Here is a 12,415-nt window from a genome sequence, read left to right on the forward strand (position 1 = left end):
GGCGCGGCCAAGCCGTTCCGCGTCCCAGTTCCTCTCCCCGCGGCGCGGGGTTCAGGTGGAGGGGGCGGGGGGCGCGACGAGCGTCGTTTCCTTCTTTCTTTCTCCGGCAACGCAGCCGCTCCTCCCCGCGCGGCGCTGTCAGGCGGCGGGAGGCAGAGCCGGACGGAGGGGGCGGGCGGCGAGCGGGGGTCGAGGGCGGCGGCCACACCGGCGGCGGCATCATCACCTGGCGCTGCGGCGGGGCGGGGCGCGGCGCTGCGTTGTCTGCGGCGCGCTGCAGCCCCGGGCGCTGGTTGGCGGCTTAAAGCAGCGGAGCCGCCGCCGCGGGGGGCGTTCAGAGCAGCCGGGGCTGCTGCCGCGCGCACTGGTCGGCAGGGCAGGGAGCAGCCATGGAGGGAAAGCAGCAGCAGCCGCCTCAACGGGAGCCGGGCCCCGGCGAGCTGAAGGTGCCGGGGGCCGCGGGTGGAGAGCCGTGCTCCGAGGGGAAAGATGCGGGTGCCGACGCACCGGGCAGACCGCTGGGACCCACGCCGAGCCAGAGCCGCTTCCAGGTGGACCTGGTGGCCGAGGCGCCCCGCAAGGCCAACGGAGAAGTCGACGCGGCGGGGAAGGGTAGCGAGGAAGCCAAGGGCCGCTTTCGGGTGAATTTCGTGGACCCGTCGGCCGGCGACGAGAGCCCCAGCGAGCCCGGCGCCGGCGGCAGCTCGGAGGGCGCCAACGTCAGCTTCCAGAACGGTGGCGACACGGTGCTGAGCGAGGGCAGCCTGCACTCCGGCGGGCACCACCACTACTACTACGACACCCACACCAACACCTACTACCTGCGCACCTTCGGCCACAACACCATGGACGCCGTGCCCCGCATCGACCACTACCGCCACACGGCCGCGGACCTGGGCGAGAAGCTGATCCGGCCCAGCCTGGCCGAGTTGCACGACGAGCTGGACAAGGTGAGCGGGCCTCGGGGCGGCCCCCGGGGCGGCGGGGCCCCCGGGACGTCGGGCCTCCTCCTGTCCATCCCCTTGCTGGAGACGGAGCCCGGCGGAGCGCTGCGGCCGTGCGTTCCGGGGCCGTGCTCCGCAGCCCGGGGAGCGGCGGCCGCGAATGAAGCGGTTTTCCGTTCGCTGCCAAACGGGGGCTGCGGGCTCTGCGGGGCATCGCTGCGGGGAGGGGAAGGGAGGGAGCATGTCTCAGCGAGGTGCTGCAGAAGGAGGCGGCTGCTGCTGCTGCGGGGTTTAACGAGAGGTAATCTCAGGGCCGTGTTGTGAGTGGAGCGTTAAAGTACTGCAGCGCTGTTTTCTTGCAGCCCCCTGGGTTCTGCAGCGCGCTGATGTGTGCGTACCTCAGTTGGTTTTTCCACCGGTCGATTGGAATGAGGGAGCATGTGGGCCGCATCCTAATGAAGTGGGGAATGTTCTGCTTCCAGAGCTCTTTACATCCCATCTTTCACTCCTAGTCAGTCAGGCAGGAATTCCATGAGAAAATGTCTGTCTTTGACGACTCCGCTGCTTCAGACCCTCATTAGGCAGCTCAGTGCATCCGTATTCATCTGTGCTGTGGTTCTTGTTTCTGGTGATCCTCCAGCTATGTTTTCTGGAAACATAGCTCTTTATTTTGATACAGGGATTGTTTGGTGATGCAAGGAGGTGTCTCCGTGACACAGTTCTGGTTAGATAGCACAATGCTTACTAACAGTAGTGGCATAGTCTTATTGCTTGTTAGGTTTGCTGAGGACTGATGCCTGTTAGTCTGGTTCTGAGTGCGGAGCAAAATCAACCAATCACTTGTTTGTGTGAGGTTAGAGCCACTATAAATAAGCCATATGTTCTATGGGAAACGCACCAAACTTGTTTCATATTTCTGACTTCAGCTCTAAGCTGGGATGAGGAGCAGAAAGGGAAGGCTGTTGGATAACTCTGTCCTGCAGTCTTAAGCTTGGCAGGCAGGTATTCTATGTGTTTATATTGCGGCAGCCCAGCAAGCTCTTCGTGATACCATTAAGGCATTTTGGTGCATAATGAAACAGTTTGGAACTGTGCTTTCTATAAGCATCATTTATTCAAATTTAAAAGAATTGTTCTTGATAGGTTGCTTTGGACAGGGTCTCAAAATAGATGCATTGTAAGCATTGCTGAACTTAAAGTACTAATTTCTAAAATGGCCTTAATTTGTTCAGCAGAATGGGTAGGTGCTTAAGGTTTTGTTTTGTTTTTTTTTTTTCTAACTTGATCTTTTCCTTCCAACTTCTTATGAACTTGAAAAGTTAAACTCTCTAATCAACAGTGATTTTGCTTGTACTGCCATAAGCTGTATTGCATGTAAGTGTTAGCAGGGCAGTTGGTACGAACATCCTAGCAGCACTGAATGCAATGTATACTAACTAAAGATCTGTTGTTTCCCCACAAAAATGCTCGTTGTTCCTCAGGGTACTGCCATTCATTTTCTTGGCCTTGAATAGCTTCTTAATCCAGTGTACCAAGACTGGCTTTTACTTTGCATTAAGACTGATCTAGAAGCACTCACAGCAGTGTGTTTGCTGCTTGAATTCATCTATTTCATCTTACCCTGGGTCTGCACAACACTTTTCTTGCTTTTCAAAAGTAAGTGCATGTTGACAGGCAGTGTTTCTGCAATGCTAATGCTAGTGCGTGTGAAAGAATATATTTTGTATTTTTTCCGTAGCTTTGTTTACAATATCATTTGTCTAACAGTTGTTCTGATTCTGTTCTCACAGAGGAGCCCTGCTTGAGGAGGATGCGGTGCTTGAGGAAGATGCACATATGGAAGGAATACCTTTTTGCAGGAGTTTGTCTTATGAAGATAGGATAGGTGTCAGACCAGCCACCTGAGATGTTGTTTGGCCATTCTTATAGTAGGAAGGAATTGTTTTTGAAAGTGGCTATGGCAGTACAGCTGGGTGATGCTTCAGTACTCACTGGATGGATTGCATAGTACCAATGTTCTCTCTTATTTTAAGCTCCAAGTAAGGGGCTTGTCACTTATCACTGGCTGCACATAGCCAAGGTAGTTGGTATTTTGCTTGTCTCCTTGGTTTGTGTTAATCTCTCTTGTAGAGAAACGGTAGTTTGGTGATACTGTCACAATTGCTAATGTCACAGATAAGGTGATGCAGAAGCATCAGTCTGCAGAGACTTACAGCTGTGAAGATGGTTATTATTAGCAAAGAAGGGGGAGGGAAACAACCTTATGTGCTCTGCATATTTTTGTTGTGTTTGCAGTGGTGTGCCCTGCCCTGCTGAGAGGATCTCCTTCAATCGTAACAAAGATTGATAAGTGACCTTGATTTTTTTCCTTTTTTTTTTTTTCTTTTCCTTTTTTTCTTAGAGTTTAGGAATATGTTTTACCTAGTAAAGTAAAACTGTAGCTTGTAAAAGCGTATGGAATGTCTTTTGTCTACCTCAATGTATATGTGCTATAATATCACACGCCTTACAGTTCCAGAAGGTAGATGCTTTTAAAGCCAGAATTGGATTGTTTAATTTATCTACTGCCCTACAAAAATGTATGGAAGTGCCTTAACTGGGGAAATTATTTTTGAAACGAGCAACTTCACAGTCTGTGAACTGTTCTGATTTAATATTTGCCTTTTGTTCAGCCACTTAGAACTGTGGTCTGTGTGCAGACCAAGCCCTCTACTGGTAGCTTTGTTCTGTTGTTCGCTAAATACTTAATGTGCTAGCCTGTCCTTTGACAGGCTGTGACATGGTGATCTCAGAGGACAAACTTTACCCCTGCTATCCAAATTAAACTGGGGGGAAAAAAAAACAAAACATTCCTTCTAGAACAAAAATGTGCCTAGCTACCTTCTCCACAAAAAGTCACGTCTGTCCTCTGAATTGGAAGATAAGTAAATAAAGTTATTGATAATCTTAGTGCAGGGTCATCTGAAATCAGTGTTGATTACTTTTTCTAATTTTTCAATCAAGTTGGATGATGAGTTCTTTAAAATATCTTCAATTTTTATTTTGTTGAAGGAACATTGCAGTTTCTCTTACAATTTAAAATGCTGGGTACAGTGGAAAAACTGCATGGCACTAGTTTTTTGTTTTTTTTTTACAAAGATTATATACTCTCTTGAAAATGGTGAATGATTGGTGCAACTTTCTTCTACTTCTTGGTTTGTCTGTGGTAGTCTGTGAAGAAGACAGGGCTTATGATCCGTAGGAGACTTAAGGTGATTCTAGGCTATCCAGGTAGCTGGTGATGTAATGTGAGGTCTGAAAGCTGCATCCTCCTTGCTGCCGTTTTGTAAGGCTGGCTCCTGCAGGTAGGATTCTTCTTGCAGCACCTTGCTGAAGGCTGTCGTCAATCATGAGGCCTCATAAGTCTTGAGTTACTGTGATTTAATTCAGATCACTTTTTATCTTTCTTTCTTTTCTTTATATTTGTAAGCAGTACCTTTATTTCTTTCTTAACTTTAGTCCCACTAAAATAAAACATGAGAAGTTCTCAAGCTTGGTCACTGTACTTCTAGAAGCTTTTCATTTGTAACTGTTCTTGTTCACAGTTTTTGAAAAATGGTGAACTTTTGTGTTCATGAGCTTGGATGAAGCTTTACTAGCTTTGTGCAAAGTGGTGTTCTAATGTTTTTTTTAAAATCTGTGTGGAAAATTCTCATTTATCCTGGAACCACACAATTATTTTTTTTTGCCTTGATTGTGATAAGTAATAAACTGCTATTTTCAGCAGCAGTTAGTTTTATGTTAGTTCTCCAGAGTTTGTTTTATAAGGACAGTTTGTATTTTGCAAAATTATGTTGCATGAATTTTCTTTTATCTGATCTTTGTGATGTCTTCAGTCCAGAACCAGTAGAATAACAAAGCCTTGAACAGTCATTAGTAAATTGCTCATATTGTTCTTACTACTTTTTGTTTGGTTCCAGAGAAGCTGGAGATAATAGAACTGTTAGCAGGCTATGGTTTGAAAATGCAAGCATAGGTTGCTGCTGGAAGCATACAAATTCTGCTTTGTCTTGTGGTTATGTATTTCAGCAACTTTAAGTTGAATCTGGAAATTGGCATGGCTTATACAAAATAAACAACCCCCTCCCAAAATTGGAGATCTTTTTCTGTGCCAGGGGTCGACTCCCTAATAGGCTATAACAGTGGCCACCAAACTTCTTTGATTCTGCAACTATCAGTAAAATGATTTCGAGTTCATACCCACAGTATATGTGCATTTATAAATTACATAATGTTCTACTTTATTTGTGTAATGTACATAATAAAATTTAAACAAATAGGATATAAAAAATGATGTGATGAAGATAAGCACCACTTCAAAAAAAAAAAAAAAAAAAATCTATTGATGAGTATTAAAGGAAAAATACTCTCTTCTACATACCAGTGAATTGTCCTGCATGTCTCTTGGTTTTCGTGCACCCCTCCTTGGAGACTTCTGCAGTACTCTGAGCCTTATGAGCACTAATGTCAGAAGAGAAGGCACACTAATTTTCTCGTGGAGTACAAGTGAGTGAGGAGACTTGTTCAGAAAAACATGATTTTTAATAAGGTGGTCTTTGCTCTCCTATCATCTGTGTAAGTAACGTATTCAAGACCAAAATGTGAAAGAATAGTACTGATTTCTCTCTGGATAGCTTTTCTTTCAGCGTAAGCTACTTCACAACAAGTTAAAAATGAAGGTGCTGTGGAATGAATATGAATGTTCAGATTAACTTTTTTTCCCCTTTGGTACTGTATTTGATCAGATGTCATTTGATTTTCAGTTCTAAAGAGTATTCTTGCAGAGAAGGATGTTGACAAGATCACTGTCTTGGAGTAATTTAAACCAGTGTGCTGTATCTGCCGTTGTATCCTGCAGATTTTTTGCTGAAGTTCTATATAATATTCAAATAATTTGAGCAATCACAAACCCATTCTTCCTGCTTCTCTTTTTATCGTAGATAACAGTAACTGCAGTGTATTCATTTGTTAACTTAAAAAAAATGTCTTATTGATGGACTTAAAATCGTTTGCCTCTTAGTGTTTTGGAAATTATCCAGTTCTTGCAGCTTGAGCATGTGGAACATCTTTGATTTTATTTTTTTTTTCTCTCCACTTCAGCATGTTATTTATTCCTGATAAACTTAATGAATTGTTTTTTGTTTTTTTTCTCTCAACATTTAAAAAAAAAAAAAAAAAAAATTTTCTGGACAATAAATTTAACTCACTCACAGATGTGGTGAGTAAAAATAAAAGAAAAATGGTCCTATCCAGTCACTTTAACAAGGAAGCTCACCTTATGTCTTCATTTCCCTCGTTAACTTCCTCAAATGAACAGCTTCTATTTCAGATTATTCAAACTTTTGAATTCAAAGGAAATAGCAACATCTGTTGCAGCTGTGAAGAAGCAGTCAGTGCAAGGTTAATGTTTCAACTTGCTTGGAGGAGTTTATATGGTAGAGAGACTCCTAAGACTATCCTGTGTAATTTGCTCTTAAGCTGTAAGCAGTTTGGCACCTTTGACTTGAATATAACACTATGCTGGTACAAATGTGCTTCATGGTAATAACTGTGCTCTGTGGTGGCTTAGGGTACTGTGCAGTAAGCTGCATCTGTCACTTTGTGGTGTGATATTAAAAACTTAATCACCGATTAACTGGTTTTTTTTTTTTTTTTTTTTTTTTTTTTTCTCAATTACTTCACTGGACTATTTAGTCCATTGTAAGAAAATGGGTTAAATGTAAGTTCACTGCTTGGAAACAGACTTAAAATTAGAAACTGAAGAGTTTTTTTTATAACTTATATCTGCATACTGTGCTATGCTTACTTCTTAATCCCTACCTCTTGAGTGGGAAGTGCATCGTTCTGTTTATCAGGAATGGATGACAATTGAAAAGCAGTTTCTTCAGCAAGAATTCTAAAAATCAACCTTTTAGAGGCATGGAGTGTAGAAGATGACTTGGGAATTTGCTGTATTGAAAACAGGTTCTTAAGTGAGGCTGAAATAGGGATTCTTTTGCATTTATGGACAGAACATTGTATTGTTTGGACTGTACTTCAGTGTGCAAAATACTATGCCAGTGGCTTGCTAATAGGATTTGATTTGGCTCTTATTTAATTTAGTGCTGCATCTGCCTCATTATGGAGAAAAATTAAGTTGTATTAAAAAATCTGGGAAAGACCTTTAACTGTTACATATATTAGACTTTTTTTTTTCTTCAGATAATCAAGTGAAAACTGCTTTTGTTCAGAACCTTGATTTGTTTTTCTGAGGAATGATTTTTCTTTTCATGTCAAATAAGTACAACCGTTTGATAGTCATTCATTGTACAGTGATTCTTTTGAAAAGGATCAAATTCAGTGGTGCAGCAGGGAAACCAGTATGATTCTGGAGAGGACAGGAAAGGAGTTCTCACTTCCAACTGTAATGTTCTTCACCAGTAGATCCAAACACTATGCTATTAAAACTTATAAAAACTGCAAGGGTAAGACTTATCTAAATCAGAAAAGAGTTTAATAATATTTATACCAAAATAGAGGCTTTTACTATAATCCATGAAAAGCAAGTCTTGATTTGTGAATTAGGCTACAAGTATTTCTTCCCCTTACAGCTGGACAGATTGGTTATCTCAGTGTTTGTGTGGGAAACGATTCCTGTGTTTTGTAACTCGACAGTAATGATAGAATTCCCATTAACTAGAAGTGGAGACACTTTCTAAATCTTCCTTTGCCAGAAAGTTGTTTTTAATGCCTGTGTCAGTTCTTCCTTGAGAGGAAGGGCTGACTTCATCTACCATATTTCTGGGAGTGCAGGATATGAGCATTATAGATATACCATGGGATAGAGTTCATCTTTTGTTTCTTTTATTTTGGTATTGTGAGCTCACTTGGGTATTCATGTTGTGTTATCCTTATGGAGGGATCTATGAATCAAAGTATGAAAGTGGAGAGAGGTGTTTATACTTTTAAAAAATGCTCTTTGTCTCTATTATTACTAGCATGGAAAATGAGCTGAATATATTTCAGATAGGTACACCAGGGTCCAGTCCCTTGAAGATTTCAACAGAACTGGTCTTGTCATGTGTAAGGTGCTTGGAAGGATTCATTCCTTCTCATTCCATCTCATTGGCTGCAGGCTTTCAAATCTTAACCTTTCCTTGGATATTAGACTTGCTTACTCACAGTCCGTGTGACTGTTCCTCTTCAGTAAGTGAAATTCCTAATGGAGTCAAAGACTTAAATCTTAACTTCTTATGCTGACGTTATGGCCATTAAAAATTGTTGATGCTACCACTGTTTCCAGATGCACTGATGAACACTCTCTACTTGGAGAGAGACCTTGTTTTGATCTCATATTTAAAAAGAAATGTGATTTTTTTTTTTCCTATTTTTGAGCTAAAACCTAGTAATGCAGTAGGGGGAGAAGGTAAAGAAGGTAGTGGAATCAACCTTGGGATATGATGCACTGTTCTAATGTCATTATTGATCTGACATTACAGATTTGTCTGCAGAATATTTGTCTTTTGCCTCTGTCCTGAATTTTTCCTTTGGTAAGACCTTTGTTTTAAATCATGGTTGTACAACCTTTTGGTTTGTCTAGGCTGTATTGATTGAACAGGAATTATCATGAGTTACTTATAAAATAGATAATGTATAAGTAGAGAAGCTTCCTTTTCTTAGTATATTTATTCTGACTCCTTGAAGGTATACTCTTTATCTGTTTCAGATTTTATCATAAAAGTATGTTGCTTTCTTGAAGAAAAAAAAAAAGTGGCTGTGAAATACACAATTTCTGAAGTTGGGGCTCTGCTCTTTGCCAGGCCCATATTCCTTGATCACAAACTGAACCAGGGCATAGTTGCATCAGCCTGGACTACCTCTGGGTCTTTTTGAATGAACTCCTCTGCATTGGTGAGCACCAGGTCCAGTAATGTGTCATCTCTGGTTGGTCTGTCCAATACCTGACCTGGAAGTGGTACTCAGTGTACACCAGAGGTCTCCTGGGTTGCCTGTGGCTCACCATATATATTTTTTTGCAGCAGATATCTAGGTGGTTCAAATCCTTCATCAGGATGAGAGCATGCACGTAAGATTCAAGTGGTAGTCTGGTTAATAAGATTCCTATCTGTCTTTTAGTAAGTATACCACCTTCTGAGCACTTTGATTTACTCCTAAGTTGAAATCACTTGTTTGAATGAACTTCTTCGTTAACAGTCTTGCTTGCAAGGTTAATAATTCCAAGTATTGGTGAGAGGTGGAAGGAAAAACAGATGATTTTCTATTCCTTTGGAAAAAAAAAATTAAGTATGAATGGCTCTTAAAATTGGAAAATAAGGATATGAATAAATACGCTCAAATGTTGTTTAATGTTTGTGTAAGAGTAGTATTGAGTTGCAAGACAGTGAAATACAAGCTGATAGCAGTGATATGGAGCTGGCTAAATCTTCAGCTGACATTTTAATTGTAACTATAAATTTCTCCTGTGTTTAAAATTGCTCCACTGAATCAAAGTACTACAGGCTAATTTCAGTTTAAGATAACAGTAAGAATCTCTGTTGTTGCAATCTCTTTTATAATCTTTGGAAGTCAATGCCAAAAGTATTTGCTGCTATATTTTAAACATGTAATTGTGAAGAGGATAATGTAACCAAAGCACTTAAGTTTTTTGGTGTCTTGGCTGCAAACTCGAAAACAACTTCCTTTAATTGAAACTGGTATCCAGTGGTTGAATCTGTTCATATTTCATTCTGTGAATCTTTAAGAGTAGATCATGTTTCTTTTGGTTAATTAATCTGTTGTTGCAGTGGGTAAATTTTGGGTGCCGTTTAATGCATTAGCAGACTTTTTTTCTAGGTTATAGCTGTAAAGATAAGCAGTAAGAAGCACTGCTTCAGCCAAATCCAAATACTGATATGCTGAATAGTTCTGCATTCTTAGTAGGAGGGAGGGTTTGATAAACTCATTTTGTCATAAGTGAAAGCAGTCTAACAAAACTTCAGGATTAATGCTTCTGATACTGAAACAGATCAGTAGAGAACATAAATAATATATTCTCCATATGAGTACTAACCTTACCTTAAATGTGTGGTGATAGAGTAAAATATTTTTGAATAATTACCTATGGTGCTTCTTTCCATCAGACACTTGAAAGCTGTCAGTACTGTAAATGTTATTCAATTTTGGTATTAAAAATCTGTTATGATTTGTTGTTAGTCTCCAGAGCAAAGCTATCAATTGTACCTGAGCCATTCTGAACAGTAATAGGCTGAGGAACTGTTTGAGAATTACTGTCACCAGATCAAGTTAAAGTTTGGAACTGTTGTTTTTTTTTTCCCTCACATATTTAATTACTTAAATACCCTGTATTCACAGGCAAATTTGAAGCTGTTCTTGATAAATGTTCATGCGAATTTATCACAAGACTTTTTTTTTTTTTTTTTGTCCCTGGATAACAGTGTATTTAACATGGCTCCATGGAGATTTACAAATTTTGGAAAGGAAACTCAGTACTTTGTTTTTTAGACTGGAGAAAACCAGGGAGATAAAACCTTTAAAACATGGGAACAGTTTTTTGAAGACCCTTAAGTGCAAACTGCAAGCTGCAAGCAAAAGTGTTTTAAGAGCCAGCTTACTCTTTGCTGGTATGGTAGCACACTTGCATATATTTGCAGTTATATTGGTACAGAAGTTGTGTCTGCATGGGAGTTGTACACTTATGTCAGCACATTATTCCATGCAGCTATTCTATGTATAAAATAAATTCAGTGCTGCTTAAATTTTATATTCAGGCCATAAGAAATATCACAAGTGATGTGGGAGGAAGAATATAAAAATTCATTCCAGAAGGGAAAATGGAAGGTCTGTTCCTTCAAGAAAGACTTTTTTTTCCTAAAAGGGAAACATTTTGTAATTCTGCTGATTGTTTGATAACTATTCAAAGTCTCATTTTCTTCTTATCTGTACTCTAGCAAAAGTATGCCTGAATTAAAAACGCAATAACATAGTTATTATTTTTGCTTCCCCATTGTTTTCAGCTTTGTCAACTCAAAAAAAAAAATAAATTGTGCTATCTGTAGTGACAGGTTTTGTTCTTGGTGGTCATAGCATTACCTGTATGCAGCTGTGGAGTTGTAGAGATTATAGTCATAAACAGCTTGTGTAGTGATACTTTTACTCTTGAGACAACTGGCATGCCACATCTGGATCAATACATTGCACCAATCACTTCCTTCCTCTAAAAGGAATTTCTTAGAAGTGGTGGTGCCAATAGAGTTGATCTTTTCTTCCAGAAACTGAAAGCTGCATTGAAGACCTGTAGAAGATGTGTGAGGAGGAGTTCTATTGTCAATGATTGCTATAAACATGTCTAAACACAAGACCAGTAGCAGATAAAAGCACAGTCACCTTGTGTAGGCTTTGGTGGTGGTCGTTAATGAAAACAGAGACATGTTGTTAAACCCAGCTGTTGTGCCTGTACTTGAGTTGATGAGAAACCATTCCTGGGTGGCTTGGCTGTTGCTCTGTCCTCAGAAAGTGTGTTAAATGATGAAAGTACTATGCTTGGTATGAGAGTATGTAAATAAAAGGCAGTCTTGAATACAAGCAACTGTTCTCTTGATTAAATGTAGGAGAGAACCACTTCTAAATATTGCTGTAGAAGTTGGAGCTTAAAAATATGAGGCCTTTTGATTTTCTTTGACAGTTTGATAGTACAGGCTATTTAAGTTTACTTCACTACCATATCCTACTAAGGGAAGGAGAAGCTACTGTTTTGAAGCCTAGGGAATTTGTATTAAAGAAAGCACGTAGTTGGTTCTTTTTCCATGTACTAAATCAGTAACTGATCAGATTTGAGTGGAAAAAAAAGTTGTGTTGCAGTCTCAGATGATACTTTGGCCTTCTCCCCTTTCATCAGAGTAAAGGAAATAGGAAGGATTAGGCAAGTAAGTTACTCACTATTGGAATGTGCCAAATCAGACAGAGTACAAAGCAGGTTGTGTATAGGCTTCTATTTAAACAGTCACAGAGTTTTTACTTGAATTAAAAAAAAAAAAAGTCCATAAGATTGTCCTGGGCAAAAAAAAAAAAAAAAAAGTTTAGAGAAGCTTCGAACTTGGAGTACTTTGAAAGTGTGTTTAAAATATGGGGGGAAGGTGTTGGTGAGGGAAGAGGAAGGAATCTAAGCTACACCTATCCTCAGATTTTGACAGAATATTTTATAAAATCAGAATGAATATGTGGTGTGAGGTCTAAACATTATATCAAGTGTATTATTTTATGGCGAGATAAATTTTTTGTCTCTGTCTCCTAACCTAAGTGGTATTTACGTCTGGAGGATGGGAACTATTGGTAAGAAATCAGGAATCCATCAAGTCTTTGTTCAGTATTTTGAATTTGCTAGTAACTTTACACCGTTGTCTTCTGCCTGTTAACAGTGAATGGTGTACTTGAGT

The 12,415-nt window shown here is 40.3% G+C and overlaps 1 protein-coding gene across 1 annotated transcript in view; it reads left to right on the forward strand.

Moving 5' to 3' along the window:
* Positions 1-389: 389 nt before the first annotated feature.
* SLC12A2 (solute carrier family 12 member 2) overlaps positions 390-12,415 on the forward strand; it is a gene marked incomplete at both ends in the record, with an annotated part of 51,670 nt that continues 39,644 nt past the window's right edge. The window contains one exon of the mRNA XM_079548470.1: positions 390-950. Coding sequence (XP_079404596.1) covers positions 390-950 — 561 coding nt within the window. The remainder of the gene's footprint in view (positions 951-12,415) is intronic.

This window comes from Tetrao urogallus (genome assembly GCF_951394365.1).
Source record: "Tetrao urogallus genome assembly, chromosome: Z".
NCBI classification, from domain to species: domain Eukaryota; kingdom Metazoa; phylum Chordata; class Aves; order Galliformes; family Phasianidae; genus Tetrao; species Tetrao urogallus.